The following is a 20,510-nucleotide window of genomic DNA, read 5'->3' as shown; positions in this document are numbered from 1 at the left end:
CAAGTTATAATTATAGACAGCAAGGCCTTACCATGTATAGGCAATTCCGATTTCCATATCATAGCTTGGAAAAGTCATCTTCCTCATCACACTGATTTGTCCACACAGCATCTCCAACAGTGCATCCCACAGGGAATCATTAAAGTTCACCAACTGACCATATTCCCAGAAAATGTGTTCCCAATTATCACTTTCTTCCCCATCACACCTCCAACATTTACTGTCTGCCTGATGAAAAATTCTCTGGCGTCTACTTGGGGTATTAAAATATCTATGTAAACATTTCCCAGCAAAAAATCCTAAACGTTCTATGTTTTGTTGCATATTTGGGAAACACACATATATTCCTCCAGTGTTTCTTTGTGAATTTCTTATCCAATCTCTCTTCCCAATCCTTTCTAACTTCCTCTGATTGATTCTTATATTTATCATGCAGTATTTTGTATGCTCTACTAATTATTCCTTTTTTAATGGCAGCTTCTGTTTAAATTCTACTAAAAACTCTACCAGTGCTAGTCTTTCATTTAGGACCTCCCTATTTCTTTCTCATTGCCTGTACTCTGATATTAATCCTCGATAGGGAAGGCAGTCTCTAAACTGCATCCCAAATAAATTCTTGGTGTCTTCCCATTCTATCATCTTTACCTCTCTAGTTATTTGCTCCCAATACCTTGGTTCATTTGCCAGTTTTCTCTAGTAAATTCCAGCCTCCTCTTGCCTATTGTCTGTATCCCTAATTGCAGTCATCGCTATCAGCAGAATTTCCTTTCTTGATTCCCATGTTAGCTTACTTCTTAGGTTACTTTCTATACTTTTTGCAGCTGTATAGATATAATATCCTGTATGATTATTGTTATTCTCCTTAAAGGTCTGCATCCAAACTCCCAGTCTGTGTATGTTTCCTGAGCTTCCATATGTTTCGTCATCCCTTTCCACTTTAAATTATAATTTTCTGCTTGTGCTATGTATAGGAGCCTTAACTGTGTAGCTCTTAAATACCCCTTCAAATCGGGTAATCCCAGACTGCCCTGTTCTACTGGAAGAATCAGCTTATCTCACTTAACTCTTGCCTTATTCCCCTTCAAGATAAAATCCTTTAGCTCTTTATTAACTGCTCTGCACAACTTCCCTTCTGGTTGATAAAAATATGCCTGACCTGTGTATAAGACTAATGGGACTAAAATCATTTTAACTGCTTGTATCTTAGTATCCATATCCATATAACAAAGCTTCCATTTTCTCAGTTTTGTATTATCTTTTGTTTAGTCTCTTGCCACATATCCTTAGCTGCCACACCAGAATCATTTTTAATCCGTACTCCAAAATACTTCATTATATCATGACCCTATAAATAAGGATATTGCTGAACAAATTCATATGTGGGTAAATAATTTACCGCTGTTGCCTTTGTTTTAGCTTATTTAATTTTGTATCCCAAAAAGGTTTGGAACTGTCTCAAAATGTTCCACAACACTGTAATGTCTCTACCTGGTTTTGTCAGGTATAAAGTTATATCTATGCATAGCTTTTCCTGACTACCATACCAATTATATCCTTAAATTTCTGAGTCCCTTATTTTGTTTGTCAGTGGTTCTAAACATAATGTAAATGACTAAGGGGAAAGAGGACACCCCTGGCTGGTTTCTCTGCTCAAGCAGAAATTATCAGAGAGGACCCTACTCACTTTAATCTTTGCCTCCGATCCCTCATATATCTTCCAAATCAACCTTATAATTTTTTCAAGAAATGCAAATGCTTCCATTGCCCTGCTCATAAAGTCCCAGCTTACTCTGTCAAATGCTTTCTCTGCATCAAGACCCAGTAATAACAATGGTATTTTCTTACATTCTGCTTGCTTCTGGATCATCAGTGTTCTGTTAACGTATTGTTTTTTTTCCAAGATGTTAGTACTTCTCCTCCTCTTAAAATAATGTTAAACTCTTCCAAATCTTTATCATTTTTTCCCTCCTAGTTTCCAAACTTCCCCAGGAATACCATCTATTCTTGGGGACTTTCCTATAGATTGATTATACATCACTATTTTTATCTCATCTTCTCCTATCCTGTTAGCAATTGAGCCTCATCTGCTTCTAACATTGGGATATTTAATTCTTCCATAAGCATTTCCATTTCTATCTTTTCTTGATTTCCATATTTCTCTGCTTTATACAGACTTTCATTGAATTTCCGAAATATTTTTAATATCTCTACAGAATCTCTTGTTACATTCCTTGCTATAGGCTCCCTAAGCTTGGTGACAGCCCTTTCTGCTCTCTGTTGCCTGAGACATTGTGCTAAAGTTTTTGTGCTCTAGTGTTGTTATAAAAAAACAGTTGCTTAACATCAGTCTTGCTAATCTCATATATATTATTGAGGTAATCCCTTATTTTCTGCTTAGCATTCTGCAGTTGATCCTGTTCTTGTTCTGTGAGATTCCCCTTATTCTGCAATACTTTAACATTTGTCAGTCCCTCTAAATAATTCTTGTTACTTCTTAACCATAGCTCCTTTTAATTTATTTCTATCCTGTTTTTAAACTCCACCTTAATTTTATCCCACTCCTTAGCTATATTTTCAGAAGTAATTTATATCCTCTCGGATAGCGCATGAATAATCTCCACTACCCATTTCTTGAATTTCTTAAATTCCTCTCTTTAGGTGGGAAAGTGCCATTGACTCATTTTTATTGCATTACCCTGTGTTTGTATTTTAATTGTTATTGGCACATGATCTGAAATAGTTATTAGGGTGCATATCAAGACCTCCAATTAAATGCACATGTTCCTGTGAAATGTAATTCTGTCTAGCCTAGTCCATTTTTTTACATATTGGGGAATAATATGTAATGTCACATCTTCCATACAAATATTTTCATAAATTTCTTCAGAAATCTACCTTCCTTTGTTATGCTTTCCTTTCTGGGCCGCTAAGACACATCTTCACTTCTGCAAATCAAATTCCAGTCCCCACCTATAAGTAATGTTCCTTACTGAAAACTGATTATTTCTCCCAGAATTTTCTTTAGCTCCATTATAGCAGTTTTAAGTGAAATATAAATACATGCCATTGTAATCCTCCTCCCATGCCAGTAGCCCCTTAACACTACAAATCTACCATTATTATCTTTTTTATTCTCTTTTATCACTATCGTAACTCCTCTTGCAATTAGTATAAATACTCCTCTTTTCCTTTGTCCTTGATATTCTGCTGAATAACCATTCTGTAAACCTTTCTCTATCAAATTCACATGTTCAGTTCTTTCCACATGTGTCTCCTGTAACATAGCTAGTTGCACTCTACCTTTTTTAACATACTTCACTATACTTTTTTGTATTTATCTATGAGACAATTGACATTTAAAGACATCAGAGATAGCATCATTGTATTAAAAAGTTATTATTCTCACCTTTTATGTATAATACCTTTTTGTTAAATGCCTAGTTCCAGCTTTTGTGTTACATGCATACACTGTTTGGCAGGTTGAATTTTTATATAGTTGCTTCTTGTCATATCCATTTGACCTATGTCACATCTTACAAAACTTTTTGTTTTATTTAAAGCCCTCAAAAAATATCCCCTAAAACCCATTAAGTTAATACTAACATACAAATCTATGTACATCTTCAAATATTTAAATTTTACCCTCGTAATATGAACAAATGCCCCAAACTGACAGCCGCATTCACAGGCTTGACTTAACCTGGTTATCCATGCTAAGATGCATGGTGCAGCCTGTGCAACTATTGAGTGCTAACTGGTTTTGTCTTATGTTTATAGCTCTCCCAGCTGGAAAAACTCCTGAATGCTTTCTGAGAACATTATCTTCTAGCCATTTTTTCTTTTCTTTTTTTTTCTCCAGCTAATTATTCTTCACCAGACTGTAACCCATTTCTATTTATCAGATTGTCTCCTTGGAGACATGAGAACCAGACAACCAATTTCTCATTATCAGATTGTCTCCATGGAGACATGAGAACCAGACAACTACTTTCTCATTATCAGATTGTCTCCATGGAGAAATGAGAACCAGATAGTCAATTTCTCTTTATCAGATTGTTTCCATGGAGACATGAGGGCCAGATACAGAATTGATAAGCATGCAATCATTTGCTAGAAAAAAGCCTCACAATATTCAATATTTTTTTGATTTACCTGCTTTTTCTTAAAACATGTTACCAAATCAGTCTAAGGTCCTTAATCCAGTCATTCCACCACCCACGAATGAGAAAAAAAAATTACATTCATTTTTTTGTCATGCTCTTTTAACCATTTTTTACATTGCTGTGCCTACATGTCTTAAACTGAGCAACAAGAAAGAGAGAAGGGAGAAAGAAAAGGAAAAAAGAACTACAGCACCTATTTACAATTACCATTACACTTAAAAATAACTGAGAAAACTGTACTTTATAACATGCAAAGAAAACCATACACCACAAAAATAGTTATATTAACAAAATAATATTTTCTTTACTTACAGTTGACTTTCTCTCCTCTCTTCCCCTCCTCAGAGCATTTTCCAAACTTTAATGACATGAAGTAGGGCATATATTTTAAAGTCCCCCACAAGTCCAACAGATTCTGAAAAAGTCCAATATTTCCAGATTTTCTTGTTCTGCCATATTTCACAAATATAATTATTGTATTATAATCCCACATTAAGTTACTGTTTTTATTACTGGTTATCTCCATCTCCCAAATCCTGTTTGTGCTTAATTTCCAATATACAATCGGTTCTTCTAGTCAACTCTCATGCTCCCTTCTTCTCTCCAACATTTTCTGTTGAAACAGTGGAAATGGTTTCATTGGTACAGTCTCTCTGTGGTCTTTACTACCAGAAGAACAAGAAGCAAAATCTCCTTTTGTTTCACAGCTCACTTTTTGTTGGACAATTTTTGTATTACCTCCTTAGCATATACTTCATCAAAAATGATTTTGTCCTTCTAGGGAAGTATACCTTAACAACAGCTGGGAATAGCAGTTTGAATCTCACACCTGCATCTCGATATTCACTGAATAGTGGAATTAATTTACTCCTCTTCTGTCTAGTGTACAATTTGTAATCTTTCTCCACAAACATTCTGCTGTCTCCCACTTTTAGTATTTTGTCCTTCTGCCACAGTTTTATCAGAATCAACTCCTTCTGCTGGTAGGATTGCATCTTTATTATTGAAGGTCTAGGTTGCTTTATCATAACCAGGTTTGGAGGATACACACACAATGTGCCTTTCAACTAACAACTTCTGCTGTGGAATACCAGTCCAGTTGCTTATTTGTGCTTTCATAAAATTAATGCATTTTGTTCCTTCCAACTTCTCTGGTATAGCTGAAAATCTCAGGTTTCCCCTACATGCTCTGTCCTCTAATTCTATTATTTTTCAAACATCTCTTATTCAGCCAGGCTTTTCTTCATTTCAACCTCTGATGTTTGCAGCTTTATCACCTCATCACCTCATCTGGATATCTGTTTAAAGCTTCTTCCATTTTTTCCAGCCCTTTGTTATTTGTGTTTATATACTCCACCAGTGTTTCATTTATTTTAAGCAGGTCTGTGTGCAGTTGTCTTATATCTTCCTGTCAGTTACTCAAAGTCATGTCTGGAGATTGTATTGTTTTTTGCTGAATAGCTGCAGAACTTTCCACAGTCAGTGTTTTTTCCTCACTTTTTGTAGCTGATTTTTTCCAGGTGCTATGTATTTCTTTTTTTACTAGCATCCAGGCAGTGCACTTACTAGCCAGTTACAGAAATTTAACCATAAACACAAAGATCTACTGGCCTTCTCTGATGAGTTTCTGTTTTCACACTGGGAGAACAAGAGTTAAGTTGTTACTCAATGTGGAGCCATCTTGGAAGTCCATTTTTGTCTGATTTTCATGCCTCTAGCAGGCAATCTGATAAAGAGAAATGACTTGGAGAAAATGTTTTCTGAGAGCATTCAAGTGTTTTCCCAGCTGAGAGAGATATAAAGATAAGACAAATCCAGAGATCAAAGAAACACAGGCTGCACCATGCATCATAGCATGGATAACCTTTCTATTAGGTTATCTCAAAGCTGTGTGTGTGTGTGTGTGTGTGTGTGTGTGTGTGTGTGTGTGTGTGTGTGTGTGTGTATGTGTGTGTGTCAGTTTGGAACATTTGTTCCTATTAGGAGGGAAAAACTTCAATATTTAAAGATGTACATAGTTTTGTGCATATTATTAAGTTAATAGGTTTTAGATGGGGTATTTGGAGTGTGTTTGTAAGTTTTATATGTTATTATTAAGTTAATAGGTTTTAGGCGGGGTATTGGTGGTCCGTTTGTATTTTTGTTTAAGGGTTTTCATTAAAACAAAAAGTTCTGTAAGATGTGACATAGACTTAAATGGAGATGACAAGAAACAACTGTATAAAAGACTAACGTGCCAAACAGTACATGCATGTAACACAAAAGCTGGAACTAGACATTTAACAAAAAGTCTGTTATACATAAAAGGTGGGAATAAGAATTTTTCAAAAATATGATGCTTTCTGTAATCTCTATAAATGTGAATGGTCTCACACATAAATACAAAAAAGAAAGATTAATAAACTATATTAAAAATGTAGAGTGCAAATAGCTATGCCACAATAGCCACACTTAGAAAGAACTGAGCATGTGAATTTGATAAAGAAAGGTTTTCATGATAGTTGTTCAGCAGAATAACTGGGGCAAAGGAAGAGAGGACTACTTACATTATATTAATTGCAAGAGGAACTCCAATAGTGATAGAATATGATAAGGAAGACAGTAATCTTAGATTTGTTGTACTAAGGAGCTACTGGTAAGGGAGGAGGATTATACTGGCATTTATTTTTATTTAATTGAAAACTGATATAATGAAGCTTAAGAAAATTCTGGGAGAAATAATCAGCATTCAGAAAGAAATATTACTTACAGGTGGCGATTGGAATTTCATTTGCAACAGTGAAGATGTGTCTGGGGGGCCCAAAAGGGAAAATATAACAAAGAAGGGTAGATTTTTAATGAAATTATGAAAATATTTGGTATGGAAGATGTGAATTTGGTACTAGGAGTTCAAACTTAATTTACATGTTATTCCTCAAGATACAAAAAACGGGCTAGGCTAGACAATATTTAAATTTCACAGGCACATTTACATAATCTTGATATGCACCCAATAACTACTTCAGATCATACACCAATAATAACTAAAATGAAAATGTAGAATAATGAAATAAAAATAAGATGCTGGTGCTTTCCCACCTATCAGTTGAAAAGAGAGGAATTTAAGGAATGGATAATAGAAATTATTCAGAAACTATTAGAGAAGCTAGAATTTTTTTCTGCAAATAAAGCTAGTATGTGGGATAAAATTAAAGTGGAGTTTAAAAACAGGGTGGAAATAAAAGAAAGAGAGATATGGCTAAGAAGTAGTAAGAATTATTTAGAGAAGCTAGTTTTTTTTTCTGCAAATAAAGCTAGTATGTGGGATAAAATTAAAGTGGAGTTTAAAAACAGGGTGGAAATAAAAGAAAGAGAGATATGGCTAAGAAGTAGTAAGAATTATTTAGAGGGACTGAAAGATATTAAAGTAATGCAAAAAGAAGAAGAGCAACTGCAGAATGCTAAACAGAAAATAAGGGATTAACTTGATAATATGAATGAGTTTAGAAATATTGCTGTTAGCAACTGTGTTTTGATAAAAAACTCTAGAGCACAAAAACTGTTAGCTCCACGGCTTAGGCAACAGAAAGTAGAAAGGGCTGTCACCTAGCTTAGGGAGCCTATAGCAATGAAGATAGCAGAGGATCCTGTAGAAGTATTAGAAATGTTTTGGAAATTCTGTGGAAGCCTGTATAAAGCACAGAAATATGGAAGTCAAGAAAAGGTACAAATGGAAATGTTTATAGAAGAATTAAATATGCCAAGGTTAGAGGTAGAGGGCACTCAATGACTAACAGGATAGGAGGTTATGAGATAAAAATGGTGACTTATATCCAATCTACAGGGAAGCCCCCCAGGAATAGATGGTATTCCTGTGGAAGTTTGGAAGCTAGGAAGGAAAAAATACTGTATTAATGATCTGGAAGGTTTTGTTTAACAGTATTTTAAGAGGAGAAGTACCAACATCCTGGAAGAAAGCGGTCAGTGGTAGCTGTAATACCTAAAGAGGGAAAAGATCAATCAGATCCAGCTTCATTCAGGCCCTTTTTAATACTAAACCATGATCATAGTGTTTATATCTGTAATGGCTAAAATAATGTCAAAAGTGATGCCAAAATTGATAGATATGGATCAATGTGGTTTTGTGGAGGGGAGGCAAACAACTGACAACATTAACAAAACACTGATGATCCAGAGGGAAGCAGAATGTAAGAAAATACCACTGTTGTTGGTGGGTCCTGATGCAGAGAAAGCATATGACAGAGTAAGCTGAGACTTTATGAGCAGAGCAATGGAAGCATTTGCATTCCCCGATAAAATTATAAGGTTGATTGGAACGGTATATGAGGGATTGGAGGTGAAAATTAAAGTAGGTGGGGTCCTCTTTGATAATATCTGCTTGAGTAGAGGAACCAGGCAGGAGTGTCCTCTCTCCCCTTTGTTATTTGCATTATATTTAGAACTATTGGCAAAGAAAATAAGGGACTCAGAAATTGAAGGATATAATTGATATGGCAGTCAAGAAAAGCTGGCTCTATTTGCAGATGATATTATTTTACATCTGACAAAACCAGAAAGGGACATTACAGTGTTGTGGAACATTTTGAGATAGTTCCAGATCTTTTCTGGATACAAAATTAATGAAGCTAAAGTAAAGGCAATAGTGGTAAATTATGTACCCACACACAAATTGGTTCAGTAATATCTATATTTATGGGGACATGCTAAAATTAAGTATTTAGGAGTATGGATTAAAAATGATTACAGTGTGGCAGCCAAGGGTATGTGGTAAGAGACTAAACAAAAGATAATACAAAAACTAAGAAAGTGGAAGCTGTGTTATCTGGATATCGATAGTGAGATACAAGTAGTTAAAATGTTTTTAGTCCCTTTAGTCTTATACACAAGTCAGGCGTACTTTTATTGACCAGAGGAGAAGTTGTTTATAGCACTTAATAAAGAACTGAAGGAATTCTTCTGAAAGTGGAAGATGGCAAGAGTCAAGTGGGATAAGCTTATTCTTGTAATGGAATGAGGCGGACTGGGTTACCCAATTTGAAGGAGTATTTCAGAGCCTCCCACTATAATTCAAAATGGAAAGAGATGATGATAGAACAGGGGAGAAGCTCAAAAAAGAAGGAAAGACTGGCATTTTGGATACAGACTTTTAAGGAGAATAACAGTAATCATACAAAATATTATATTCATTAAGTAGCAGAAAGTATTCTAAGAACTAAGCTAACATGGGAATAGAGAAAGGGGATTCTGCCAATAGGGATGACTGCAATTAGGGATACAGACAGTAGGCAAGAGGGGACTGGACTTTATTGGAGAAAACTGGCAAAAGAACCAAGGTATTGGAAGCAAATACCTAGAGAGGGAAAGGTAATAGAATGGGAAGACACCAACAACTTATTTGGACTGCAGATCAGAGACTGCCTTCCCTAGGAAGGATTGATATCAGAGTATAGGCAAAGAGAAAGAAATAGGGAGGTCCTAAACAAGAGACCAGCACTGATAGAATTTTTAGTTGAATCTAGAACAGAAGTTGTCGTTAAGAAAGGAATAATTAGTAGAGGATATAAAATATTGCATGATAACTTTAAGAATTAATCAGAGGAGGTTAGAAAAGATTCGGAAGAGATATTGGATAAGCAATTTACAAAGAAACAATAGAGGATATATGTATGTCTCCCAAATATGCAATAAAGTCTAGAAGATTGAGGATCTTTGCTTGGAAATGTTTACATAGGTATTTTTATACCCCAAGTAGACTCTAAAGAATCTTTCCTCAGGTAGACAGCAAATGTTGGAGGTGTGATGGGAAAGAAAGAGGTAACTGGACGCATATTTTCAGGGAGTGTAATGATTTGGCAGAGTTTAAAGATTCCCTGCAGACTGCTCTGTCGGAGATACTGGGTGAGCAAACTGATAATTGATATAACTAAGGAAATTATTTTTTTGAGCTATGTTACAGAATTGGTATTGCCTAGACATAGTAGGGCCTTGCTGAATCTAATTATGGTAACTGCCAAAAAAGCACTTACTAGAAAATGGAAATCAAAGTCTAAACCAAGGTTACTAGAAGTAGCGAGTATTGTAACAGAGATAAAACAACTGGAATTGGGATCTTTAGAAAAGGGTAGGAGCAAATTACATAGGGAAAAAATGGGAACTGTGGGATCAGTACATGCAGAGGAGGAATGAGGTTTAAAAGAAGGCAGGATTTCAATGAGCTATGTAATGTTTGACTGACAATGACTGGATATATTAAAAGTGATGTATAATGTTTGCAACTACAGTTGTGTTGCCATGGTTTGTAATGTATAATGTTTGTAACTGAGGTTGTGTCATTATGGTTTATTTTCATTTATATAAATGTAAGATTGCCTATGGCATACGTGATAATTGAATAAAGATGTTTCTTGTTGAAAAAACATTGTAATTTCTGTTTGCTTTGTTAATTTTCCTTGGTGACTGATATAAATTGCTTTTGAATGTGTCTCATTTAATGTTGCTCTTTCCTGTAAGTACCGTGTGATCATTTACATCCACTTCAGCTACTGACAACTCGGGTAGTGAAACTTCAGTCTAATGGCTCATCTGAAGTATGGCACCTCAGAGGAGGAGCAGCAGCCAATTATGCCGCACAACAGTGCCAGTGTACTGGAACATAAATCCAAGCAAATCACTTGGTGTAAGGATGCATTGTTGCTTCCTGCAAAATTTCTCATCTTATATAAATGGAAGGCATGTCAGTTTTCCTTGACTGAAGAGTCAGAGAAGTGGCTTTCAGAGATAGAGCACGTTTAAGTTTACAGTTTGTAACGGTCAGGACTTTGATTTTTCTTTTAATTAATGTACTTTGTGTGTTAATGACACTTAATAATGTACATTATTGCATGAGGTTACAGAGAGATTTCAGTTAACAATTGTCTACTGCTGTAATGCTGAAGAAAAGGAGCATGTTTTATTCATCTGAGGTTATGCTTTTATAATCTCACATGTTAAATTCTCTTGATGTAACTGAAATAAAGTGTAAATCTAGGGTTAAAATAATTTATTAGATTACTTTTTGTATATTAACTGCTCAGTTTCCAAGCAAATGTCTTGCGAACACATGGTTTTAGTATCTAACAGGGCACCAAATATGTTTACTTACAAGCAGAATTGTTATTGTTTTCTACATTTTTTACATCTGCATTTTTGACTAAAAATAAAATAATTTACTGTAAATAAATTATCCGCATTTTTGAAAAATAGGTGTTTATTGTCCTCTTATTTTATGCTCTGTGAGTGACTGTAGTCATTTTTCAGTTCCTGCAAACATGAATGGTTTGTTATCTCATAAAGCTCATCTTGTCATTTTAAGTTCCTCTTTTTTTGTCTTTGTTGGTTGCTAAAAAGAATTTGACTGTTCTTTTTCAATCTTTTATGTGCAGTTGAATTTTAGTCTGGTCTGTAGCTCTCTCTCTGCCTCTCTCTCACCTCAAATTTCTTTTGTCCACTGACCTAGAGCAAGTACATATTCTGGACAACTGGCTGATTATTGCTTGTCAGATGTATTCTTAGAGTGAAGTCATTTGCCTTTGCTGCCCTTTGTTGTTGTGCCTGTTTATGATGCTGGCATGCTTACTTGATTCTTTTTCTTTCCATTTTCACGCTACAGTTAGATCTGATTACTAAAGGTCACATTGTAGGTGCAAAGATGCTTTCACACTCCAGAGTAGCTAGCAGCACCTGTCATGCTGCAAATCCAAGTCTTCTAATGCTTTCTTTTTCACAGGCAGAATATATTTTTGTACACTTATGGTTTTGTTGCTTGGTTGGGGAAGGGATAAAACTGATATGGTTTAATGTTGCTCTGTACTCCATCATTTTCATTTCCTCATTATGTACATCTTCCCTTCTGCAGTAAAATGTCACATCATTGCTGTCTATAGACATATCTTTTTCTTTGTATACCATGTTGCTGTTATAATGAACAAGGGCTTTCTTTGTATCTTTTGTAAGTTTTATTGTTTTCAGAAATTACAGTGATCAGCTTTTACTGCTTTGCTTAATGACATTGTTAATAAGCCACCATCAGGTTTGTGTCATAAGTGACCAGACAGATTGTGGAATGAAATAGCATGCAGCAGAAATTCAGCACACAAGATGGACCCATCCATGCTGTTCTGTCAGCATGAGATACTTCTGTGGCAGAACTTTAGGCCTTTCATTCTATACACAAGAACTAACCTCACATATTGAAATATGACAGAACATTAAGCTTCTCTATATGTAAGAGCGAACTTCACATATTAAAACAGAGCAGAATATTAGGCCTCTCTGGTTACATACAAGAGCAAACCTCAGATGCTGAAACATGGCAGAACATTAGGCCTCTCAGTCTATATGCCAGAGCAAACCTCAGATGTTGAAACATGGCAGAGCATTAACTGGATCTGCAGCACTTTGCAGAATTATGCTGCTAGTTGCAGCTGAAGATTCTAAACATTAGACTCTGAATGGTCATTGTTTTTTTTCATACAGGAAGCTAATGCTCCTTTTATACTGACATTGTGAAGTTCTTAAATTTCCTGCAGATTATATTATTGTTGTAGCATGTAAGGTGATTTCATCACAGCACCATTTAATATGGGGATTTCTCATTCATTATGGCACATCATAACTGTCGACAGAGGATACAGTGCCATGTGTCTCTGTGTTCTTTTTTGATTTGGTAGCACCTAGTCCAGCTTAGTTCTGGGATCTGGAACTTCCTACAGGTAATTGTTGATTAGCTCCCTTCCATTTATTGCAGTACTGATATTTAGACAGTATACTAAACATTTTATGCGGTAAGCATACTTTGATGAGTCAATGTAATCACTCGTTTTGCAATCATTTAATCCTAAGGATAATGGGTTTATTCCATAATTACGTAAAACAACATTCAGACTTGGAATACTGTAGTAAATTCCTCCTGTAAAGCAGTCTTGTTGTGTATGTACAAACTGAGTGTTTTTAAGGGTCTATATTACATGAACGAGCAAAAAATGTCAAGTACAACATACTCCACACACTTTGATTGCTCGATCATGTCATCGAAACCTAAAAACACTGAAAAATACAAAATCGAAAGATTTTGTTTGTCCCACACCTAACATACAAGACACACACATACAACCAAATCATACAAACCCCTACACACTCACATCACTCAAACACTCAAATACCTACACAAACACACATACTTTTAAAGCAAAGTGGGGGGCTGTGCCCCCACCTCCCTAACTAAATATACCAAGTCTGAGATCACTGTACACTTGGGAAAGGGTAATTTCCCGGTAATTGCAAAGCAACTTCTGACAAAAGCGATTACCGGGAAATTGCCCTTTCCCTAATGTACAGCGCTCTCAGAGTTGGTATATTAAATAAAGCAGCCTGTTAGGAAGCCATTCCAAACAGTGTAGCTTGTTTATTTCACATGCTACACTCACTAGGAAGGCCGACCAAAACATTTCGGAACTCCAAATTTCAACATTTTGAGTCTTCGATTGCATGAAAGATTGATCAAAGTATGTCGAGTATCTTGTACTCGACATTTTGATCGCTCGTTCATGTAATATAGACCCATTTTTGAGTCTATATTACATGAACGAGTGATCAAAATGTCGAATACAACATACTCGACACACTTTGATCACTCGATCATGTCATCGAAACCTAAAACCACTGAAAAATACAAAATCAAAAGATTTTGTTTGTCCCACACCTAACTTACAACACACACACTTACAACCAATTCATACAAACCACTACACACTCACATCACTCAAACACTCAAACACCTACACAAACACACATACTTTTAAAACAAAGTGGGGGGCTTCGTCCCCCCCCCCCAACTAAATATACCAACTCCGAGATCACTGTACATTGGGGAAAGGGCAATTTCCCGGTAATTGCAAAGCAACGTCTGACACAAACGATTACCGGGAAATTGCCCTTTCCCCAATGTACAGCGATCTCGGAGTTCGTATATTAAATAAAGCAGCCTTTTATGAAGCCATTCCAAACAGTGTAGCATGTTTACGTCACATGCTACACTCACTAGGAAGGCCCACAAAAACATTTCGGAACTCCATATATCATCATTTTGGAGACTCCGATTACATGAACATTCGATCAAAGTATGTCGAGTATCTTATACACGACATTTTAATCGCTCGTTCGTGTAATATAGACCTGTTTTTAATCCTGCATTTCTGAGATTATAGTATTTAATCTGTATGCAAATGTCTTTTGACTTCTACGTAACTTAAGTGGCCAAAAATTTAACCAGAATATGTTTGTAGAGCTGCTGGAAGTCAGTCTCTAATTCCAAGATGATATTTTGTAATGTTAATTAGATCACAGGCACTGCAGGAATATTGTACAGTTTACTGCAGTGTATCACAAGCATGTTTTACAGTATCAGTGCCCTCATAGTTCTGCATTTTTTGCTTATACCTCTGACACTGCTCACATTCACTGGTCTGCTACACCCCTTTATCTAGAAGGCTTCCCTCAGAATTCCATAATCTTTTCCTCAAAGGTGGGTATTCTAGGTTGAACTGTGCTCCTGCTCAGCTGTCTGAAATCCTCGTTTTTTACATGTCTAACTGGAATAAGGACCTAAATGCATTCAGATTGTGCTGTATGACATATGCCAGTTATGCTTTCACATGTTTGCACACCCCTCAGGTGGCACCATGATGTAACTGTTACTGTTATTGCCTCACAGTGCCTAATTCTACAGTGTGTTGGTTTTTGCTATGCTTATCACTTTCCTCCCATATTGCAAGTACTTGCTGTATGTGAATTAGCAATCTTCCAATGCCAATAGGTGTACATGCAGTATATGAGTAACTGTGTTTTTGTGTGTGTGTGTGTGTGTGTGTGTGTGTGTGTGTGTGTGTGTGTGTGTGTGTGTGTGTGTGTGTGTGTGTGTGTGTGCGTGTTCTGTACTGGATCAGCATCCTCTTCTGCCTTACACCTTTAAAGTGCTCCATTGTGACCCGAATATGATAAAGAGTGTGTCAAGAAATTAATGCATGTCCTCTTTCTATGAGTCTACAGGCATCTGTGTAGGGATACTTATTAATGGCTTGCACCCATGTACTTCCAGCTACAGAAGTGCTCCCTTCTGCACTTCCATATGTTATCCGGGATGTATTCAGCCTGTAGCTAGGCTTGGTAACACATCTTCCTCATCCTTTTCTTTCCCCTCCTTAAATTGGAGCAAATGTCAGTTGGATAAAGTTAGTTAATTACGGACTGAAAAAAAAAACATTATCAGCACTAAATTCTGCACTTTTATTTTCAGTATCATGTAGCAATATTGAAATCTTTCATATAATGTTGATTGATGTTGCAGTATAAAAACATAATATTTGTGTTGCATGTGGTGATATTCTGTTGTTAGCTTTTCAGCATTAAATTGATGTAATTTGTGTTTTCTTTCTTTAGATATTTTGGCTGATTCCACCTACCCTGCATAATTTACAGATTTATGAAGAATGGGTGGCGTCTGGAAAGCAAAGTGATGTGTTCCTTGGTGACACAGTACAGGAATGCCAGAAAATTGAATTGAAACAAGGTTACACATTTGTTATTCCATCAGGTAATCATTCTTGACATTTGTTTTTAAAGTATTTGGCAACACCAGATAAGTCTTCCACCAGAAAAAAATCTTGCCGCTGAGAGCATTTAACAAGTGAAGAATAGATGTGCATTCTTGTCAGAATGATAGAAGAGAGCAAGGTTTGAACACAGCGACCATATTTTGGTAAGATGAGCTGAATCAAAGGTGCACTTCAGGTAGTATTAATGTGTCCTGTAGTAGCAATACATGTGAAAGTTGCAGTTTAAGAGCTAGCATTGTTAACAAGGATTTGAATGCAATAAGTAATATCAGCCTCAAGACAGGGGTTCATAAAAGGAGTAGGCCATGCTAAAGTACATAGTGACAATGTTACGTATGACATTAAGTGCATGTTAGAGGAGAAGATTGCATCTGCTGACACTGTTGGGTAGACTAGCTAGTTTCTTGAATGCTAATGGTATGACTGATGGGCAGCACATTGGCTCTACATAATATAGGTCTTTGCATGTCTGGTTTTATAACTCAAGGTACATCTGAGGTAGACAAGGGGAATCTTACAGACATAGTGTGCTTTGATATTAGACAGGCTTTCTACATAGCACCAAACAAAACACTGTGCCACACAAAAAGTTATTAGGAAAATAAAGGGCATACGGTAGGAACCAGGTTTGTAAGTAGGGTAGAGAATGGTTGAGAGATCAGAAACAGGATTTAAGTGGAGGCTGTATGGGAGTATTGTAGGACAGTACACCCGGAGCTGGTCTTGTTCCCTGAATTTGTATCTTGTCTGTTAGAATTAGAAAAGTGTAGAAGGACGTTATTAGTCATTTTGGTGATTGTGAAAAACACTGGATCCAATATAAATGTAATTCAAGAACAGCAGTGACGTTGTGTGATCCAGTTCATAAGCTCACTGTTTTAAACACTGTGCACTCCAGCATTCTTCTCTTTTGTCATAAACTAGTACTCTATCTGAAAATTAAAAAAAGAAGAGCAATAAATATAAAAGTAATGTTTTTGAACTCTTTGATGTTGGGTGATGAAATTAGCAAAGCGGATTAACTTATGGTTACGTATTTCTCACTTTGGCCCATTCCATGTTGTTTGTATTTGAAATATGTTAAGTAAATCCAGTAACCCAAGCATCTGATTCCCGCAATCTCCATTTGCTTATTGTGTGTGTCTGAGCAAGTCATTTAACAGAAAGTGATCCTGGGTAAAGTCTGGAAGAGGTCATTCTGGATCAGTGCTCTTCCCCAGTTAAAATACAAAGAAATAAAATAAATAAATCAATGCATTCATAAACAAATAAACTAACAGACTCTAATGGCTGAGACAGTGCTTATTTTTTTATGCTTTCTCTAAATACATCTTTTGTTTTGGGATGTTGGGAGAAAAACATTGCTGGTAAAAAAAATAACAGAAGAAGAATGCTCTAATCTAGTAAGTTTGTTGCAAGAACATTATTCATAGGTTCATACTAGGCTATCTGCCCAAGGGCATTTATAAGCCTAGCCCATAGTTATGTGGCTTTCGCCACCCCTTTAGTTTGAATAAAAACTATGCCTATTATTTTGCTGTGCCTCTGTCAAGCAGTGACACTGAAGTAATCCCTGGGGTATATCTGCGATCTCCCATCCATTGGTCAGGATTCCTCTTGAACAAGGCCAGCGAGGTGCTCTGCCTCACATGTACCGGAATTTTGTTCCACAGCATAGGGAGTCTCTGGGTGATGAATCTGTCCCTCCAGCACGTTCTATTTATAACCGTGTCAAGGTTTAAGTCTCCCACCCTTGTGGTTCTGAGGGATCTAGATTTTTTGAGGTAAAGCATATTCATCAAATCTGGGTTTGACATGGCCTTATATGTCAGGCACAGGTCACCTCTGAGCAAGCGATATGAGACTGAATAGAGCTGGAGTTCTTTCAGTCAGGCAGCATAAGACATATTTTTGAGACCCTTTATCCTTTTGGTGAGGAACTTTTGGGGCCTTTCAAGCTGCAGCAGGTGTCGGGTCAGATACATTCGAGCGGGCGTTGTACTCAATCATAGGTCTAATGAGTGATGAGTACAGGGGGACGATGACCTCCCTTGATCTAGATGTGAATCCCTTCATGATCAGGTGGGCAATATAGAAGGTTTTCCTAACTACTTTAGCAACATGAGTATCAAACGAAAGGCTACTGTCAACCTGGGTCCCCAGATCCCTGATGACTTCTTCTGTGCTCAGTGGATTGCCACCTATATGGTAGCTAGGGGTAACCTTGTTTTTCCCGAAGGGTATGACTATGCATTTCTTGGCGTTTAACTTCAGGCCATGGCTCTGGCACCAGTTATCCGTTTCTGTGAGGCCCTTCTGAAGGATATCTGTGTCAGATGTGTTTTCGACTATGGCGCCCAGTTTGCAGTCATCCGCAAACTTTGTCAGCCATAACCCTCCTGTGTTTGCTTGTACTTCAGAAAAGTAGATGCCGAACAAGAGTGGACCCAGGACTGAGCCCTGTGGGACACCACTTGTGACAGGCTTTGAGTCTGACATGGCTCCAGCAACTCTGACCCTGTGGGTTCTGTCACTTAGCCAGTTTGCAACCCATCTTGTGATGTATGGGTTTACATTCAAGCTGATGAGTTTTTCGATGATACCTGAGTGGGGTATTGTGTCGAAGGCCTTTACCAGGTCGAGGTAGGCTGTATGGACTGCCTTTCCCTCATCAATGGCCTTGGTGACTGTCTCGAAAAAGTCAACCAAGTTTAAGAGGCAGGATCTGCCTTTGACAAAGCCAAACTGGGTTGGATCCAAAGTCTGAAAGTTCCCTATGTCTTTATTTATGAGTTCCATTATGATCCTCAACATGACTTTGCAGATAAGGCTTGTCAAGCTAATGGGGCGGTAATTTCCAGGGTCGGTGGAGGCACCGCCCTTATGAAGTGAGACCACAGTTGCCGTGCGCCACTCCTTGGGTACGTATCCTGAGGTGAGGCTAAGATTAAACAGCTGTCCTAACTGTGGGTTTAATTCCTCATTGAGTTCGTGAAGCACACAGCCGGGGACACCACCCGGTCCCATGGATGTAAATGTTTTCAGCTGTGTATGCATGTCATTTGAATTAAAAACACAGTGAATTTCTATTCATAAATATATGTATTATTGTGGGTCTACTTCAGATGATCAAAGTTTCACAACTTTGAACATCATATGGATGATGACCATATGATCGAAGTTTTAAAACATTGAACATCAAATAAAAAATTTTATTTTACGTTTTTGCAGGGGGGCAAGCCCCCTGCACCCCCCACACCCCCTGCTAATTAAATATAACAACTCCAAGATTGCATTACAGCAAGGAAAATGGTAAATTTCCCATTCTGTGGTCTATGGCAATCTGCATTCAGAACATTCTGTGCTTTAAAACTTCGATCATATGGTCATCGGCCATATGATGTTTGAAATTGTGAATCAGACCCATTAATGTACCTGAAGTGCTGAACAGTAACAGTTGTGTTTTACAGTGATTCTAAGATACTGTATAAGGAAGACAGTCACAGACAAATTATTATGGTGACAGAAGAACAGTATACTGTGCTATGTGTTTAATGGAGTTGCTAATGAAATATGCATTATTTTATTCTGTCTACCCGAAGTAGTTGAAATTTACTTTATTGGACCACCATCAGATGGATTTATCTAAACTGAGCCATATATGCCAAATAGTTCAGTAAGCAAAAACCTGGAGATCATCTTGCTTCATATTTTTTGTTTTCATTAATTCAATAATAATTTTTTTTACGGTAAAGAGTCTTATTTTAGTAAAGATTTAAAGCAGTTAACTGTCAAGTGGAACTTCACTGTAGTCCTTCACTGACTTCACCCACATTGTCTGTTGCTAAAGAACTACTTAACAAGTTGGTAACAGCTGCCACTTAACCAGTGGCTAAAAGGAATTACACTACTGCCACATTTTTCTACAGATATGGAAAAAAGATTAAGTTGGGTCCAGTGTTCTTCAAAAATGCCTGTCTTTTTGCTGCTGTGCACCATGATGTGGCCTAGTGGAGCATACAGATAGGTGATGGATTTTAATATAAAGAAGTGTATAGTTATAGAGGGGAAATTTCAGGCGAAGTTACAGACCAGTGGTTGGTTCTGGTGAAGAAAAGAGACAAATATTTCCGAGGGACTATCATATCTAAACTTAGGCATGCAGCACGGTACAGCAGGCTGTAGCACATATCAGTAGGATGTTAGGTTGAATGGCAAGGGAAAATGACTAAAGGTAGGAGATGCCATTATTGTACTACTGTAGGCCATGTACAGTGTGGACGTTCTGCAGAGTTTAGGGATATCATCTGGTGATATCTGCACCATACATCATTCTGGTTGAGAGTGCTCAGAAGAAGGCCAAGGATGCCAAGAAGGCCAAGAAGAAGAATAGAATGGCAGTATAAAAACTTTGTGTATGTCAGCTTAGAAAGAAAGAACGAAGTGAGGTGACATGATATAAAATCATAACTTTATCAGTAGTCATGTAACGGTAGATTTGAGGAGGGACAGTGGAAGAAGGAAGGAGCAAACTGCAACTTACAAGTGGCCAGATTCAGATTAAATGTAAGAAACTTGCCAGACTGTAGGTCAGTGGAAGGATTAAAGATAGCCTTGGAATGGTGGATGATGGGAAGTAGAATGTAAGGGAGGGAAGCAGCAATGTGGACCTAGCTGCATCAACAGATTTGAAAGA

At 37.0% G+C, this 20,510-nt stretch overlaps 1 protein-coding gene across 5 annotated transcripts in view; it reads left to right on the top strand.

Moving 5' to 3' along the window:
* Nucleotides 1-20,510, top strand: part of KDM2B (lysine demethylase 2B) — a 3,837,686-nt gene that overhangs the window by 1,911,924 nt on the left and 1,905,252 nt on the right. For all 5 annotated transcript variants that reach the window (XM_044068658.1, XM_044068655.1, XM_044068654.1 and 2 more), the window contains one exon: nucleotides 15,639-15,792. In XM_044068658.1, coding sequence (XP_043924593.1) covers nucleotides 15,639-15,792 — 154 coding nt within the window. The remainder of the gene's footprint in view (nucleotides 1-15,638; nucleotides 15,793-20,510) is intronic.

Source organism: Protopterus annectens, chromosome 4.part0 (genome assembly GCF_019279795.1).
Source record: "Protopterus annectens isolate FY-2018-M chromosome 4.part0, PAN1.0, whole genome shotgun sequence".
Taxonomy (NCBI): domain Eukaryota; kingdom Metazoa; phylum Chordata; order Ceratodontiformes; family Protopteridae; genus Protopterus; species Protopterus annectens.
The sequence above is the reverse complement of the archived record's forward strand: the minus strand, read 5'-3'. Positions and strand labels throughout refer to the sequence as shown.